Source organism: Salmo trutta, chromosome 31 (assembly GCF_901001165.1).
Source record: "Salmo trutta chromosome 31, fSalTru1.1, whole genome shotgun sequence".
NCBI lineage: Eukaryota > Metazoa > Chordata > Actinopteri > Salmoniformes > Salmonidae > Salmo > Salmo trutta.
Genome location: NC_042987.1, coordinates 45107616 through 45124919, shown reverse-complemented (window position 1 = coordinate 45124919; position 17304 = coordinate 45107616). Strand labels below are relative to the sequence as shown.

Genomic DNA, 17304 nt, shown 5'->3' with positions numbered 1-17304 from the left:
ATTGGGATCTAATTAGTAGCTGCTGCTTTATCTAATGGGGATCTAATTAGTAGCTGCTGCTTTATCTAATGGGGATGTAATTAGTAGCTGCTGTTTATCTAATGGGGATCTAATTAGTAGCTGCTGCTTTATCTAATGGGGATCTAATTAGTAGCTGCTGCTTTATCTAATGGGGATCTAATTAGTAGCTGCTGCTTTATCTAATGGGGGATCTAATTAGTAGCTGCTGCTTTATCTAAATGGGGATCTAATTAGTAGCTGCTGCTTTATCTAATGGGGGGATCTAATTAGTAGCTGCTGCTTTATCTAATGGGGATCTAATTAGTAGCTGCTGCTTTATCTAATGGGGATGTAATTAGTCGCTGCTGGTTTATCTAATGGGGGATCTAATTAGTAGCTGCTGCTTTATCTAATGGGGATCTAATTAGTAGCTGCTACTTTATCTAATGGGGATCTAATTAGCAGCTGCTACTTTATCTAATGGGGGATCAAATTAGTAGCTGCTGCTTTATCTAATGGGGATCTAATAAGTAGCTGCTGCTTTTTCTAATGGGGATCTAATTAGTAGCTGCTTTATCTAATGGGGATCTAATTAGTAGCTGCTGCTTTATCTAATGGGTGATCTAATTAGTAGCTGCTGCTTTATCTAATGGGGGATCTAATTAGTAGCTGCTGCTTTATCTAATGGGGGATCTAATTAGTAGCTGCTGCTTTATCTAATGGGGATCTAATTAGTAGCTGCTGCTTTATCTAATGGGGATGTAATTAGTAGCTGCTGTTTATCTAATGGGGATCTAATTAGTAGCAGCTGCTTTATCTAATGGGTGATCTAATTAGTAGCTGCTGCTTTATCTAATGGGGGATCTAATTAGTAGCTGCTTCTTTATCTAATGGGGGATCTAATTAGTATCTGCTGCTTTATCTAATGGGGATCTAATTAGTAGCTGCTGCTTTATCTAATGGGTGATCTAATTAGTAGCTGCTGTTTATCTAATGGGGATCTAATTAGTAGCTGCTTTATCTAATGGGGATCTAATTAGTAGCTGCTGCTTTATCTAATGGGGGATCTAATTAGTAGCTACTTTATCTAATGGGGATCTAATTAGTAGCTGCTGCTTTATCTAATGGGGGATGTAATTAGTAGCTACTTTATCTAATGTCGATCTAATTAGTAGCTGCTGCTTTATCTAATGGGGATCTAATTAGTAGCTACTTCTTTATCTAATGGGGATCTAATTAGTAGCTGCTGCTTTATCTAATGGGGATCTAATTAGTAGCTGCTTTATCTAATGGGGACCTAATTAGTAGCTACTTCTTTATCTAATGGGGATCTAATTAGCAGCTGCTGCTTTATCTAATGGGGATATAATTAGTAGCTGCTTTATCTAATGGGGATCTAATTAGTAGCTGCTTTATCTAATGGGGATCTAATTAGTAGCTGCTTTATCTAATGGGGGATGTAATTAGTAGCTGCTTTATCTAATTGGGGATCTAATTAGTAGCTGCTGCTTTATCTAATGGGGATCTAATTAGTAGCTGCTGCTTTATCTAATAGGGATCTAATTAGTAGCTGCTGCTTTATCTAATGGGGATCTAATTAGTAGCTGCTGCTTTATCTAATGGGGATCTAATTAGTAGCTGCTGCTTTATCTAATGGGGGAACTAATTAGTAGCTGCTGCTTTATCTAATGGGGATCTAATTAGTAGCTGCTGCTTTATCTAATGGGGGATCTAATTAGTAGCTGCTGCTTTATCTAATGGGGATCTAATTAGTAGCTGCTGCTTTATCTAATGGGGATGTAATTAGTCGCTGCTGGTTTATCTAATGGGGGATCTAATTAGTAGCTGCTGCTTTATCTAATGGGGATCTAATTAGTAGCTGCTACTTTATCTAATGGGGATCTAATTAGCAGCTGCTACTTTATCTAATGGGGGATCAAATTAGTAGCTGCTGCTTTATCTAATGGGGATCTAATAAGTAGCTGCTGCTTTTTCTAATGGGGATCTAATTAGTAGCTGCTTTATCTAATGGGGATCTAATTAGTAGCTGCTGCTTTATCTAATGGGTGATCTAATTAGTAGCTGCTGCTTTATCTAATGGGGGATCTAATTAGTAGCTGCTGCTTTATCTAATGGGGGATCTAATTAGTAGCTGCTGCTTTATCTAATGGGGATCTAATTAGTAGCTGCTGCTTTATCTAATGGGGATGTAATTAGTAGCTGCTGTTTATCTAATGGGGATCTAATTAGTAGCAGCTGCTTTATCTAATGGGTGATCTAATTAGTAGCTGCTGCTTTATCTAATGGGGGATCTAATTAGTAGCTGCTTCTTTATCTAATGGGGGATCTAATTAGTATCTGCTGCTTTATCTAATGGGGATCTAATTAGTAGCTGCTGCTTTATCTAATGGGTGATCTAATTAGTAGCTGCTGTTTATCTAATGGGGATCTAATTAGTAGCTGCTTTATCTAATGGGGATCTAATTAGTAGCTGCTGCTTTATCTAATGGGGGATCTAATTAGTAGCTACTTTATCTAATGGGGATCTAATTAGTAGCTGCTGCTTTATCTAATGGGGGATGTAATTAGTAGCTACTTTATCTAATGTCGATCTAATTAGTAGCTGCTGCTTTATCTAATGGGGATCTAATTAGTAGCTACTTCTTTATCTAATGGGGATCTAATTAGTAGCTGCTGCTTTATCTAATGGGGATCTAATTAGTAGCTGCTTTATCTAATGGGGACCTAATTAGTAGCTACTTCTTTATCTAATGGGGATCTAATTAGCAGCTGCTGCTTTATCTAATGGGGATATAATTAGTAGCTGCTTTATCTAATGGGGATCTAATTAGTAGCTGCTTTATCTAATGGGGATCTAATTAGTAGCTGCTTTATCTAATGGGGGATGTAATTAGTAGCTGCTTTATCTAATTGGGGATCTAATTAGTAGCTGCTGCTTTATCTAATGGGGATCTAATTAGTAGCTGCTGCTTTATCTAATAGGGATCTAATTAGTAGCTGCTGCTTTATCTAATGGGGATCTAATTAGTAGCTGCTGCTTTATCTAATGGGGATCTAATTAGTAGCTGCTGCTTTATCTAATGGGGGAACTAATTAGTAGCTGCTGCTTTATCTAATGGGGATCTAATTAGTAGCTGCTGCTTTATCTAATGGGGGATCTAATTAGTAGCTGCTGCTTTATCTAATGGGGATCTAATTAGTAGCTGCTGCTTTATCTAATGGGGATCTAATTAGTAGCTGCTGCTTTATCTAATGGGGGATCTAATTAGTAGCTGCTGCTTTATCTAATGGGGGATCTAATTAGTAGCTGCTACTTTATCTAATGGGGGATCTAATTAGTATCTGCTGCTTTATCTAATGGGGATCTAATTAGTAGCTGCTGCTTTATCTAATGGTGATGTAATTAGTAGCTGCTGTTTATCTAATGGGGATCTAATTAGTAGCTGCTTTATCTAATGGGGATCTAATTAGTAGCTGCTGCTTTATCTAATGGGGGATCTAATTAGTAGCTACTTTATCTAAAGGGGATCTAATTAGTAGCTGCTGCTTTATCTAATGGGGGATGTAATTAGTAGCTACTTTATCTAATGTCGATCTAATTAGTAGCTGCTGCTTTATCTAATGGGGATCTAATTAGTAGCTACTTCTTTATCTAATGGGGATCTAATTAGTAGCTGCTGCTTTATCTAATGGGGATCTAATTAGAAGCTGCTTTATCTAATGGGGACCTAATTAGTAGCTACTTCTTTATCTAATGGGGATCTAATTAGCAGCTGCTGCTTTATCTAATGGGGATATAATTAGTAGCTGCTTTATCTAATGGGGATCTAATTAGTAGCTGCTTTATCTAATGGGGATCTAATTAGTAGCTGCTTTATCTAATGGGGGATGTAATTAGTAGCTGCTTTATCTAATTGGGGATCTAATTAGTAGCTGCTGCTTTATCTAATGGGGATCTAATTAGTAGCTGCTGCTTTATCTAATAGGGATCTAATTAGTAGCTGCTGCTTTATCTAATGGGGATCTAATTAGTAGCTGCTGCTTTATCTAATGGGGATCTAATTAGTAGCTGCTGCTTTATCTAATGGGGGAACTAATTAGTAGCTGCTGCTTTATCTAATGGGGATCTAATTAGTAGCTGCTGCTTTATCTAATGGGGGATCTAATTAGTAGCTGCTGCTTTATCTAATGGGGATCTAATTAGTAGCTGCTGCTTTATCTAATGGGGATCTAATTAGTAGCTGCTGCTTTATCTAATGGGGGATCTAATTAGTAGCTGCTGCTTTATCTAATGGGGGATCTAATTAGTAGCTGCTACTTTATCTAATGGGGATCTAATTAGTAGCTGCTTTATCTAATGGGGACCTAATTAGTAGCTACTTCTTTATCTAATGGGGATCTAATTAGCAGCTGCTGCTTTATCTAATGGGGATATAATTAGTAGCTGCTTTATCTAATGGGGATCTAATTAGTAGCTGCTTTATCTAATGGGGATCTAATTAGTAGCTGCTTTATCTAATGGGGGATGTAATTAGTAGCTGCTTTATCTAATTGGGGATCTAATTAGTAGCTGCTGCTTTATCTAATGGGGATCTAATTAGTAGCTGCTGCTTTATCTAATAGGGATCTAATTAGTAGCTGCTGCTTTATCTAATGGGGATCTAATTAGTAGCTGCTGCTTTATCTAATGGGGATCTAATTAGTAGCTGCTGCTTTATCTAATGGGGGAACTAATTAGTAGCTGCTGCTTTATCTAATGGGGATCTAATTAGTAGCTGCTGCTTTATCTAATGGGGGATCTAATTAGTAGCTGCTGCTTTATCTAATGGGGATCTAATTAGTAGCTGCTGCTTTATCTAATGGGGATCTAATTAGTAGCTGCTGCTTTATCTAATGGGGGATCTAATTAGTAGCTGCTGCTTTATCTAATGGGGGATCTAATTAGTAGCTGCTACTTTATCTAATGGGGGATCTAATTAGTATCTGCTGCTTTATCTAATGGGGATCTAATTAGTAGCTGCTGCTTTATCTAATGGTGATGTAATTAGTAGCTGCTGTTTATCTAATGGGGATCTAATTAGTAGCTGCTTTATCTAATGGGGATCTAATTAGTAGCTGCTGCTTTATCTAATGGGGGATCTAATTAGTAGCTACTTTATCTAAAGGGGATCTAATTAGTAGCTGCTGCTTTATCTAATGGGGGATGTAATTAGTAGCTACTTTATCTAATGTCGATCTAATTAGTAGCTGCTGCTTTATCTAATGGGGATCTAATTAGTAGCTACTTCTTTATCTAATGGGGATCTAATTAGTAGCTGCTGCTTTATCTAATGGGGATCTAATTAGTAGCTGCTTTATCTAATGGGGACCTAATTAGTAGCTACTTCTTTATCTAATGGGGATCTAATTAGCAGCTGCTGCTTTATCTAATGGGGATATAATTAGTAGCTGCTTTATCTAATGGGGATCTAATTAGTAGCTGCTTTATCTAATGGGGATCTAATTAGTAGCTGCTTTATCTAATGGGGGATGTAATTAGTAGCTGCTTTATCTAATTGGGGATCTAATTAGTAGCTGCTGCTTTATCTAATGGGGATCTAATTAGTAGCTGCTGCTTTATCTAATAGGGATCTAATTAGTAGCTGCTGCTTTATCTAATGGGGATCTAATTAGTAGCTGCTGCTTTATCTAATGGGGATCTAATTAGTAGCTGCTGATTAATCTAATGGGGGAACTAATTAGTAGCTGCTGCTTTATCTAATGGGGATCTAATTAGTAGCTGCTGCTTTATCTAATGGGGGATCTAATTAGTAGCTGCTGCTTTATCTAATGGGGATCTAATTAGTAGCTGCTGCTTTATCTAATGCGGATCTAATTAGTAGCTGCTGCTTTATCTAATGGGGGATCTAATTAGTAGCTGCTGCTTTATCTAATGGGGGATCTAATTAGTAGCTGCTACTTTATCTAATGGGGATCTAATTAGCAGCTGCTACTTTATCTAATGGGGGATCTAATTAGTATCTGCTGCTTTATCTAATGGGGATCTAATTAGTAGCTGCTGCTTTATCTAATGGGGGATCTAATTAGTAGCTACTTTATCTAAAGGGGATCTAATTAGTAGCTGCTGCTTTATCTAATGGGGGATGTAATTAGTAGCTACTTTATCTAATGTCGATCTAATTAGTAGCTGCTGCTTTATCTAATGGGGATCTAATTAGTAGCTACTTCTTTATCTAATGGGGATCTAATTAGTAGCTGCTGCTTTATCTAATGGGGATCTAATTAGTAGCTGCTTTATCTAATGGGGACCTAATTAGTAGCTACTTCTTTATCTAATGGGGATCTAATTAGCAGCTGCTGCTTTATCTAATGGGGATATAATTAGTAGCTGCTTTTTCTAATGGGGATCTAATTAGTAGCTGCTTTATCTAATGGGGATCTAATTAGTAGCTGCTTTATCTAATGGGGGATGTAATTAGTAGCTGCTTTATCTAATTGGGGATCTAGTTAGTAGCTGCTGCTTTATCTAATGGGGATCTAATTAGTAGCTGCTGCTTTATCTAATAGGGATCTAATTAGTAGCTGCTGCTTTATCTAATGGGGATCTAATTAGTAGCTGCTGCTTTATCTAATGGGGATCTAATTAGTAGCTGCTGCTTTATCTAATGGGGGAACTAATTAGTAGCTGCTGCTTTATCTAATGGGGATCTAATTAGTAGCTGCTGCTTTATCTAATGGGGGATCTAATTAGTAGCTGCTGCTTTATCTAATGGGGATCTAATTAGTAGCTGCTGCTTTATCTAATGGGGATCTAATTAGTAGCTGCTGCTTTATCTAATGGGGGATCTAATTAGTAGCTGCTGCTTTATCTAATGGGGGATCTAATTAGTAGCTGCTGCTTTATCTAATGGGGATGTAATTAGTAGCTGCTGCTTTATCTAATGGGGGATCTAATTAGTAGCTGCTGCTTTATCTAATGGGGATCTAATTAGTAGCTGCTACTTTATCTAATGGGGATCTAATTAGCAGCTGCTACTTTATCTAATGGGGGATCTAATTAGTAGCTGCTGCTTTATCTAATGGGGATCTAATAAGTAGCTGCTGCTTTTTCTAATGGGGATCTAATTAGTAGCTGCTTTATCTAATGGGGATCTAATTAGTAGCTGCTGCTTTATCTAATGGGTGATCTAATTAGTAGCTGCTGCTTTATCTAATGGGGGATCTAATTAGTAGCTGCTGCTTTATCTAATGGGGGATCTAATTAGTAGCTGCTGCTTTATCTAATGGGGATCTAATTAGTAGCTGCTGCTTTATCTAATGGGGATCTAATTAGTAGCTGCTGTTTATCTAATGGGGATCTAATTAGTAGCTGCTACTTTATCTAATGGGGATCTAATTAGCAGCTGCTACTTTATCTAATGGGGGATCTAATTAGTAGCTGCTGCTTTATCTAATGGGGATCTAATAAGTAGCTGCTTCTTTTTCTAATGGGGATCTAATTAGTAGCTGCTTCATCAAATGGGGATCTAATTAGTAGCTGCTGCTTTATCTAATGGGTGATCTAATTAGTAGCTGCTGCTTTATCTAATGGGGGATCTAATTAGTAGCTGCTTCTTTATCTAATGGGGGATCTAATTAGTATCTGCTGCTTTATCTAATGGGGATCTAATTAGTAGCTGCTGCTTTATCTAATGGTGATGTAATTAGTAGCTGCTGTTTATCTAATGGGGATCTAATTAGTAGCTGCTTTATCTAATGGGGATCTAATTAGTAGCTGCTGCTTTATCTAATGGGGATCTAATTAGTAGCTGCTGCTTTATCTAATGGTGATCTAATTAGTAGCTGCTGCTTTATCTAATGGGGGATCTAATTAGTAGCTGCTGCTTTATCTAATGGGGGATCTAATTAGTAGCTGCTGCTTTATCTAATGGGGATCTAATTAGTAGCTGCTGCTTTATCTAATGGGGATGTAATTAGTAGCTGCTGTTTATCTAATGGGGATCTAATTAGTAGCTGCTGCTTTATCTAATGGGGATCTAATTAGTAGCTGCTGCTTTATATAATGGGGGATCTAATTAGTAGCTGCTGCTTTATCTAATGGGGATCTAATTAGTAGCTACTTCTTTATCTAATGGGGATCTAATTAGTAGCTGCTGCTTTATCTAATGGGGATCTAATTAGTAGCTGCTTTATCTATTGGGGACCTAATTAGTAGCTACTTCTTTATCTAATGGGGATCTAATTAGCAGCTGCTGCTTTGTCTAATGGGGATATAATTAGTAGCTGCTTTATCTAATGGGGATCTATTTAGTAGCTGCTTTATCTAATGGGGATCTAATTAGTAGCTGCTTTATCTAATGGGGGATCTAATTAGTAGCTGCTGCTTTATCTAATGGGGATCTAATTAGTAGCTGCTGCTTTATCTAATAGGGATCTAATTAGTAGCTGCTTTATCTAATGGGGATCTAATTAGTAGCTGCTGCTTTATCTATTGAGCATCTAATTAGTAGCTGCTGCTTTATCTAATGGGGATCTAATTAGTAGCTGCTTTATCTAATGGGGATCTAATTAGTAGCTGCTGCTTTATCTAATGGGGATCTAATTAGTAGCTGCTGCTTCATCTAATGGGGATCTAATTAGTAGCTGCTGCTTTATCTAATGGGGTTCTAATTAGTAGCTGCTGCTTTATCTAATGAGGATCTAATTAGTAGCTACTTTATCTAATGGGGATCTAATTAGTAGCTGCTGCTTTATCTAATGGGGATCTAATTAGTAGCTGCTTTATCTAATGGGGGATCTAATTAGTAGCTACTGCTTTATCTAATGGGGGAACTAATTAGTAGCTACTGCTTTATCTAATGGGGATCTAATTTGTAGCTGCTGCTTTATCTAATGGGAATCGAATTAGTAGCTGCTGCTTTATCTAATGGGGATCTAATTAGTAGCTGCTGCTTTATCTAATGGGGGATCTAATTAGTAGCTGCTTCATCTAATGGGGATCTAATTAGTAGCTGCTGCTTTATCTAATGGGGATCTAATTAGTAGCTGCTTTATCTAATTGGGGATCTAATTAGTAGCTGCTGCTTTATCTAATGGGGATCTAATTAAAATGTAGATACTAAAAAGTATTGATGATTGAATGCTGGTATGAAGGGTATCAAGTATAATTGCTTGATGAAGAGTTGTAAACGTTGTGTAATATCAGAGGTCCAGAACTCGGGTACATACAGGCTCTCCATTGGCTCCAGATGAACCCTCTCTGCCTTGATCTCCTCGAGGTCCTGGGTCACCCTGAAGGGACAGAAGACATCCGTCAACACACACACACACACACCTTCCTCATCATCACCACCATCATCACCATCACCACCATCACCATCACCATCACCATCATCACCATCATCACCACCATCATCACCACCATCACCACCATCATCACCACCATCACCATCACCACCATCATCATCACCATCACCATCATCACCACCACCACCATCATTACATCACCACCATCATCACCATCACCACCACCACCACCATCATCACCACCACCACCACCATCATTACCATCATCACCATCACCACCATCATCACCACCATCACCACCACCATCATTACCATCATCACCATCACCACCATCACCATCATCATCACCACCATTACCATCATCACTCACCATCACCACCACCACCACCACCATCATCACCACCACCACCACCATCATTACCATCATCACCATCACCACCATCATCACCACCATCACCACCACCATCATTACCATCATCACCATCACCACCATCACCATCATCATCACCACCATTACCATCATCACTCACCATCACCACCACCACCACCATCATTACCATCATCATCACTCACCAAATCTCCTCTTGGTCCTCTGTTTCCACGGGTTCCTTGTTCTCCTTTCTCTCCTGGGGTTCCCTGAAGAAGAATGGAAAGAAGTCAACACACACACTAATCCTAAACCTAACACTAATCCTAAACCTAACACTAATCCTAATCCTAAACCTAACACTAATCCTAAACCTAACACTAATCCTAATCCTCAACCTAACACAAATCCTAATCCTAAACCTAACACTCATCCTAATCCTAATCCTAAACCTAACACTAATCCTAATCCTAATCCTAACACAAATCCTAATCCTAAACCTACCACTAATCCTAATCCTAAACCTAACACTAATTGTAACCCTAAACCTAAATCCTACATTTAAAATAGCCTTTGTCCTCATGAGGAAGGGGGAAATGCCATCACAAGGGAGAATGTTCCTTGTTTTACTACCCTAGTGGGGACATTTGGGGATTTCAGGACAGAAGAACAAGACCACGCACGCACGCACGCACGCACACGCACGCATGCACGCACGCACGCACGCACGCACGCACACACACACACACACACACACACACACACACACTGTAGCAGTAGTAAAGTGTAAATACTTTGTCTCCTCGGAGGCCGTCCGGTCCAGGTGCTCCCTGAAATGCACAACAAAGATGTCATCTACACCTCAATATAAACAGAATCTTCCCATAATTCTCAGGAGTTAGAATCACTTACATCATCACCCCGCTGTCCTTTGTCCCCATTGGCTCCTTTTGGGCCCGGTGTACCCTATCAGAAGACAACATGATAACATGACACATGACTTGATACACAGTAGTACTCACACATCCACACTAACTAATGTACACAATAACTAATGTATACACACACTAACTCATGTACACACTAACTCATGTACACACTAACTAATGTACACACACACTAACATACATGCATTAAAAGGCTTCTACTTGCCATAACATAAAATCTATCAACCCTACAAAACTGCCCATGAATTGTAATCCACAATAATTTACATGTCCTGTTGCTGTAGGATTATTTTGCTGCAGTAGCAAACTGGCTCATATTAAGAGCTGTACCTTGATTCCGGGCGGTCCGTAGTTGCCGGGTCGTCCTGGTTCTCCGTCTTTCCCCTGATCTCCCTGAAACAGAAAATACACTGTCAACATCATCATGTTAATAACAACTATGTCTCCCAGCTCACGTCGCCATGATAACAACAGTACAACAGGAAGTCATCTTACTGTACCTTAGCTCCTTTGGTTCCGTACGAACCAGGATCTCCCTTAGGTCCTCCATCTCCCTGTGAGCCCTACAACAAGAACACGCTACATTAAACACGGAACACACGGAACATGTGACAACAGAACACAGAAGTCAGAATATAGAACACGGAACACAATGGAACATGGAACAACAGAACACAGAAGTCAGAATATAGAACACCCCGAACAATAGAACCCAAACATCAAAGTGTTCTAGAGCCCCTGAGGTTTCCTGATTAAAAACAGCAGAGCTTCACACCATCACAGAGTTCTACTACTTATTATCTACCAGACCATACAGACCCAGTGAGTGGCCCCTACACCCATTACTACATGTGGCTAAAATGTGTATGGCTCATATTAAGGTGAAATCTATGATCCCTTATTGATGTCACTTGTTAAATCCACTTCAAATCAGTGTAGATGAAGGGGAGGAGACAGGTTAAAGAAGGATTTTTAAGCCTTGAGACATGGATTGTGTATGTGTGCCATTCTGAGGGTGAATGGGCAAGACAAAATATTTAAGTGCCTTTGAACAGGATATGGTAGTAGGTGTCAGGCGCACTGGTTTGTGTCAAGAACTGCAACGCTGCTGGGTTTTTCACACTCAACAGTTTCCCGTCTGTATCAAGAATGGTCCACCACCCAAAGGACATCCAGCCAAACTGAAAAAACTGTGGGAAGCATTGAAATCAACATGGGCCAGCATCCCTGTGGAACGCTTTCGACACTTTGTAGAGTCCACGTCCCGGTGAATTGAGGCTGTTCTGAGGGCAAAAGGGGGGGGGGGGGGGTCCTAATGTTTTGTACAGTCCGTGTATACAGTGCATTTGGAAAGTATTCAGACCCTTCGACTTTTTCCACATTTTGTTGCGTTACAGCCTTATTCATCAATCTACACACAATACCCCATAATGACAAAGAAAAACAGATATATATTTTTTTAATCAGTATGTTATTCCCAGGGGTTAGTTTATAAACATTCTGCTAACAGAGAATGTAAACACACTTATTCTGATTAAGCAGCTTGGTCCACGATACACACACACACACACACACACACACACAAACACACACACACACACACACACACACACACACACACACACACACACACACATATATATACAGTGCATTCAGAAAGTATTCAGACCCCTTGACTTTTTCCACATTTTGTTACGTTACAGCCTTATTCTAAAATGGATTAAATAATAACAAATCCCCCTTAATCTACACACAATACCCCATAATGACATCACAATACCCCATAATAACAAAGCAAAAACAGGCTTTTAGATATTTTAGCAAATTTATAAAAATAAAAAAGTATTCAGACCCTTTGCTATGAGACTCAAAATTGAGCTCAGGTTCATCCTGTTTCCATTGATCATCCTTGAGATCTTTCTACAACTTGATTGGAGTCCACCTGTGGTAAATTCAATTGATTGGACCTGATTTGGAAAGGCACACACCTGTCTATATAATGTCCAACAGTTGACAGTGCATGTCAGAGCAAAAACCAAGCCATGAGGTCGAAGGAATTGTCCATAGAGCTCAGAGACATTGGGACCATCAAGACTCTTCCTAGAGCTGGCTGCCCGGCCATGCTGAGCAATTGGGAGAGAAGGGCCTTGGTCAGGGAGGTGACCAAGAAGCCGATGGTCACTCTGACAGAGCTCCAGAGTTCATCTGTGGAGATGGGAGAAGCTTAGTGAAGGACAACCATCTCTGCAGCACTCCACCAATCAGGCCTTTATGGTAGAGCGGCCAGACGGAAGCCACTCCTCAGTAAATGGCACATGACAGCCCGCTTGGAGTTTACCAAAAGGCACATAAAGGACTTTCAGACTATGAGAAACAAGATTCTCTGGTCTGATGAAACCAAGATTGAACTCTTTGAACTGAATACCAAGCATCACATCTGGAGGAAACCTGGCACCATCCCTACGGTGAAGCATGGTGGTGGCATCATCATGTTCTGGGTGTGTTTTCAGCAGCATGAACTGGGAGACTAGTCAGGATTGAAGGAAAGATGAACGGAGCAAAGTACAGAGATATCTTTGATGAAAAACTGCTCCAGAGCGTTCAGGACCTCAGACTGGGGCGAAGGTTCACCTTCCAACAGAACAACGACCCTAAGCACACAGCCAAGACAACACAAGGGTGGCTTCGTGACACGTCTCTGAATGTCCTTGAGTGGCCCAGCCAGAGCCCGGACTGGAACCTGATCGAACATCTCTGGAGAGACCTGAAAATAGCTGTGCAGCGATGAACCCCAATAAACCTGACCTAGCTTGAGAGGATCTGCAGAGAAGAATGGGAGAAACTCCCCAAATACAGGTGTGCCAAGCTTGTAGGGTCGTATCCAAGAAGACCGAGACTGTAATCGCAGCCAAAGGTGCTTCAACAATGTACTGAGTAAAGGGTGTGAATACTTCCGTATTAAAAAAAATAAAAAATATATATCTGTTTTTCTTTGTCATTATGGGGTATTGTGTGTAGATTGATGAATAAGGCTGTAACGCAACAAAATGTGGAAAAAGTCGAAGGGTCTGAATACTTTCCAAATGCACTGTATACACGGACTGTACAAAACATTAGGACCCCCCCCCCCCTTTTGCCCTCAGAACAGCCTCAATTCACCGGGACGTGGACTCTACAAAGTGTCGAAAGCGTTCCACAGGGATGCTGGCCCATGTTGATTTCAATGCTTCCCACAGTTTTTTCAGTTTGGCTGGATGTCCTTTGGGTGGTGGACCATTCTTGATACAGACGGGAAACTGTTGAGTGTGAAAAACCCAGCAGCGTTGCAGTTCTTGACACAAACCGGTGCGCCTGACACCTACTACCATACCCTGTTCAAAGGCACTTAAATATTTTGTCTTGCCCATTCACCCTCAGAATGGCACACATACACAATCCATGTCTCAAGGCTTAAAAATCCTTCTTTAACCTGTCTCCTCCCCTTCATCTACACTGATTTGAAGTGGATTTAACAAGTGACATCAATAAGGGATCATAGATTTCACCTGGATTTCACCTGGTCAGTCAATGTCATGGAAAAAGCATAGTGTTATAATGTTCTGCATACTCAGTGTAGATACAGAGAGACACATCCTAAACCTAACGCAGGTCCTGGGGTTTAATCTATAACAACATTAGGAGAAGGACTCCGGTCAGGTCCTGGGGTTTAATCTATAACAACATTAGGAGAAGGACTCCGGTCAGGCCCTGGGATTTAATCTATAACAACATTAGGAGAAGGACTCCGGTCAGGCCCTGGGGTTTAATCTATAACATTAGGAGAAGGACTCCGGTCAGGCCCTGGGGTTTAATCTATAACAACATTAGGAGAAGGACTCCGGTCAGGCCCTGGGGTTTAATCTATAACATTAGGAGAAGGACTCCGGTCAGGCCCTGGGGTTTAATCTATAACAACATTAGGAGAAGGACTCACGTCAGGCCCTGGGGTTTAATCTATAACAACATTAGGAGAAGGACTCACGTCAGGCCCTGGGGTTTAATCTATAACATTAGGAGAAGGACTCCGGTCAGGCCCTGGGGTTTAATCTATAACAACATTAGGAGAAGGACTCCGGTCAGGCCCTGGGGTTTAATCTATAACATTAGGAGAAGGACTCCGGTCAGGCCCTGGGGTTTAATCTATAACAACATTAGGAGAAGGACTCACGTCAGGCCCTGGGGTTTAATCTATAACAACATTAGGAGAAGGACTCACGTCAGGCCCTGGGGTTTAATCTATAACAACATTAGGAGAAGGACTCACGTCAGGCCCTGGGGTTTAATCTATAACAACATTAGGAGAAGGACTCCGGTCAGGCCCTGTGTCACGGTTGTCGTTGGTGAATGAGGACCAAAATGCAGCAGGTACGTGTATGCTCATATTTAGATTTATTAACTTACAAAAAACAACTGAATACAAAATAACAAAACTACTAGAACTAACAAACGAACAACAAAACAGTCTGGCAAAGCCTAGGGCTGAACACAGAACAATCACCCACCAAAACACAAACACAAACACACCCTCATTTATGAGACTCTCAATCAAAGGCAGATAGAAAACACCTGCCTTCAACTGAGAGTCCCAACACCAATTCACCAGACATAGAAACAGACATACTAGACTCCACATAGAACTACCTAGACATAAACCAAAACCCGGACATACTAAATCAAACACCCTTTACACAAACACACCACCCCGAACCACATAAAACAAATACCCTCTGTCACGCCCTGACCAAACTACAAAACAATTAACCTTATATACTGGCCAGGACGTGACAGTACCCCCCCCTTAAAGGTGCTACCCCAGAAGCACCTTAACACAAAAAAAATTACCCCCAAACAATACCCAAAAGAAAATTCCCCCTTACTAAAGGGAGGGAAGGGAGGGTGGCTGCCGTCAACGACGGCACTGTGCTACACCCCCCCTCCCCAACCCACCTATATTGGAGGCGGCTCCGGCTCAGGCCGTTCCAGGCTGTCTGGGCAGTCTGGCAGCTCGGGACGGTCAGGGCAGTCTGGCAACTCGGGACGGTCAGGGCAGTCTGGCAACTCGGGCAGGTCAGGGCAGTCTGTCAGCTCGGGGCAGTCTGGGGCAGTCTGGCCACTCCGGCAGTTCAGGGCAGTCTGGCCACTCCGGCAGTTCAGGGCAGTCTGGCCACTCCGCAGTTCAGGGCAGTCTGGCCACTCCGGCAGTTCAGGGCAGTCTGTCAGCTCGGGGCATCGGGGCAGTCTGGCCACTCCGGCAGTAGGGCAGTCTGGCCACTCCGGCAGTTCAGGGCAGTCTGGCCACTCCGGCAGTTCAGGGCAGTCTGGCCACTCCGGCAGTTCAGGGCAGTCTGGCCACTCCGGCAGTTCAGGGCAGTCTGGCCACTCCGGCAGTTCAGGGCAGTCTGGCCACTCCGGCAGTTCAGGGCAGTCTGGCCACTCCGGCAGTTCAGGGCAGTCTGGCCACTCCGGCAGTTCAGGGCAGTCTGGCCACTCCGGCAGTTCAGGGCAGTCTGGCCACTCCGGCAGTTCAGGGCAGTCTGGCCACTCCGGCAGTTCAGCGCAGTCTGGCCACTCCGGCAGTTCAGCGCAGTCTGGCCACTCCGGCAGTTCAGCGCAGTCTGGCCACTCCGGCAGTTCAGCGCAGTCTGGCCACTCCGGCAGTTCAGCAGCAGTCTGGCCACTCCGGCAGTTCAGCGCAGTCTGGCCACTCCGGCAGTTCAGCGCAGTCTGGCCACTCCGGCAGTTCAGCGCAGTCTGGCCACTCCGGCAGTTCAGCGCAGTCTGACCACTCCGCGACTGTTGACTGACGGGCAGCTCCGACGACTGTTGACTGACGGGCAGCTCCGACGACTGTTGACTGACGGGCAGCTCCGACGACTGTTGACTGACGGGCAGCTCCGACGACTGTTGACTGACGGGCAGCTCCGACGACTGTTGACTGACGGGCAGCTCCGACGACTGTTGACTGGCGGGCAGCTCCGACGACTGTTGACTGGCGGGCAGCTCCGACGACTGTTGACTGGCGGGCAGCTCCGACGACTGTTGACTGGCGGGCAGCTCCGACGACTGTTGACTGGCGGGCAGCTCCGACGACTGTTGACTGGCGGGCAGCTCCGACGACTGTTGACTGGCGGGCAGCTCCGACGACTGTTGACTGGCGGGCAGCTCCGACGACTGTTGACTCGCGAGGCTGGGTTTACGCACTTGCCGTTTAGTGCGGGGAGCGGGAACAGGACGAGTCGGACTGGGTGGACGCACTTCCGGGTCCGCACGAGAGACAGGAGCTGGAAACCCAGGGCTATGGAGGCGCACAGCCGGTCTAGATCTTACCTCCTGCACAACCCGCCTTGGCTCGATGGAACTAGTAGCCCTGCACGAGCGGAGTGCTCGTACAGGGCAGACTGGGCTGTGCAGGGGCTTGATGGTAGCCGTGCGTAGAGCGGGAGTTGGGTAGCCTGGTCCTCGGAGGCGTACCGGCGACCAGATGCGCTGCGCAGGCATCCTCCTACCAGGCTGGATGCCCGCTCTAGCACGGCACCTGCGAGGGGCTGGAATAACTCGCACCGGACTGTGCGTGCGTATGGGTGAGATATTGCGCTTCTCAGCGAAACATGGCGCTCCCCACCT

The 17304-nt window shown here is 42.8% G+C and overlaps 1 protein-coding gene across 1 annotated transcript in view; it reads right to left on the bottom strand.

The window, feature by feature from the left end:
* col6a1 (collagen, type VI, alpha 1) overlaps window positions 1-17304 on the bottom strand; it is a 73898-nt gene that overhangs the window by 43300 nt on the left and 13294 nt on the right. The window contains exons 13-18 of the mRNA XM_029726677.1: window positions 11142-11204; window positions 10972-11034; window positions 10607-10660; window positions 10489-10524; window positions 9901-9963; window positions 9250-9312 (exon numbers count right to left, since the gene is read on the bottom strand). Of these exons, the coding sequence (XP_029582537.1) occupies window positions 9250-9312; window positions 9901-9963; window positions 10489-10524; window positions 10607-10660; window positions 10972-11034; window positions 11142-11204 (342 nt within the window). The remainder of the gene's footprint in view (window positions 1-9249; window positions 9313-9900; window positions 9964-10488; window positions 10525-10606; window positions 10661-10971; window positions 11035-11141; window positions 11205-17304) is intronic.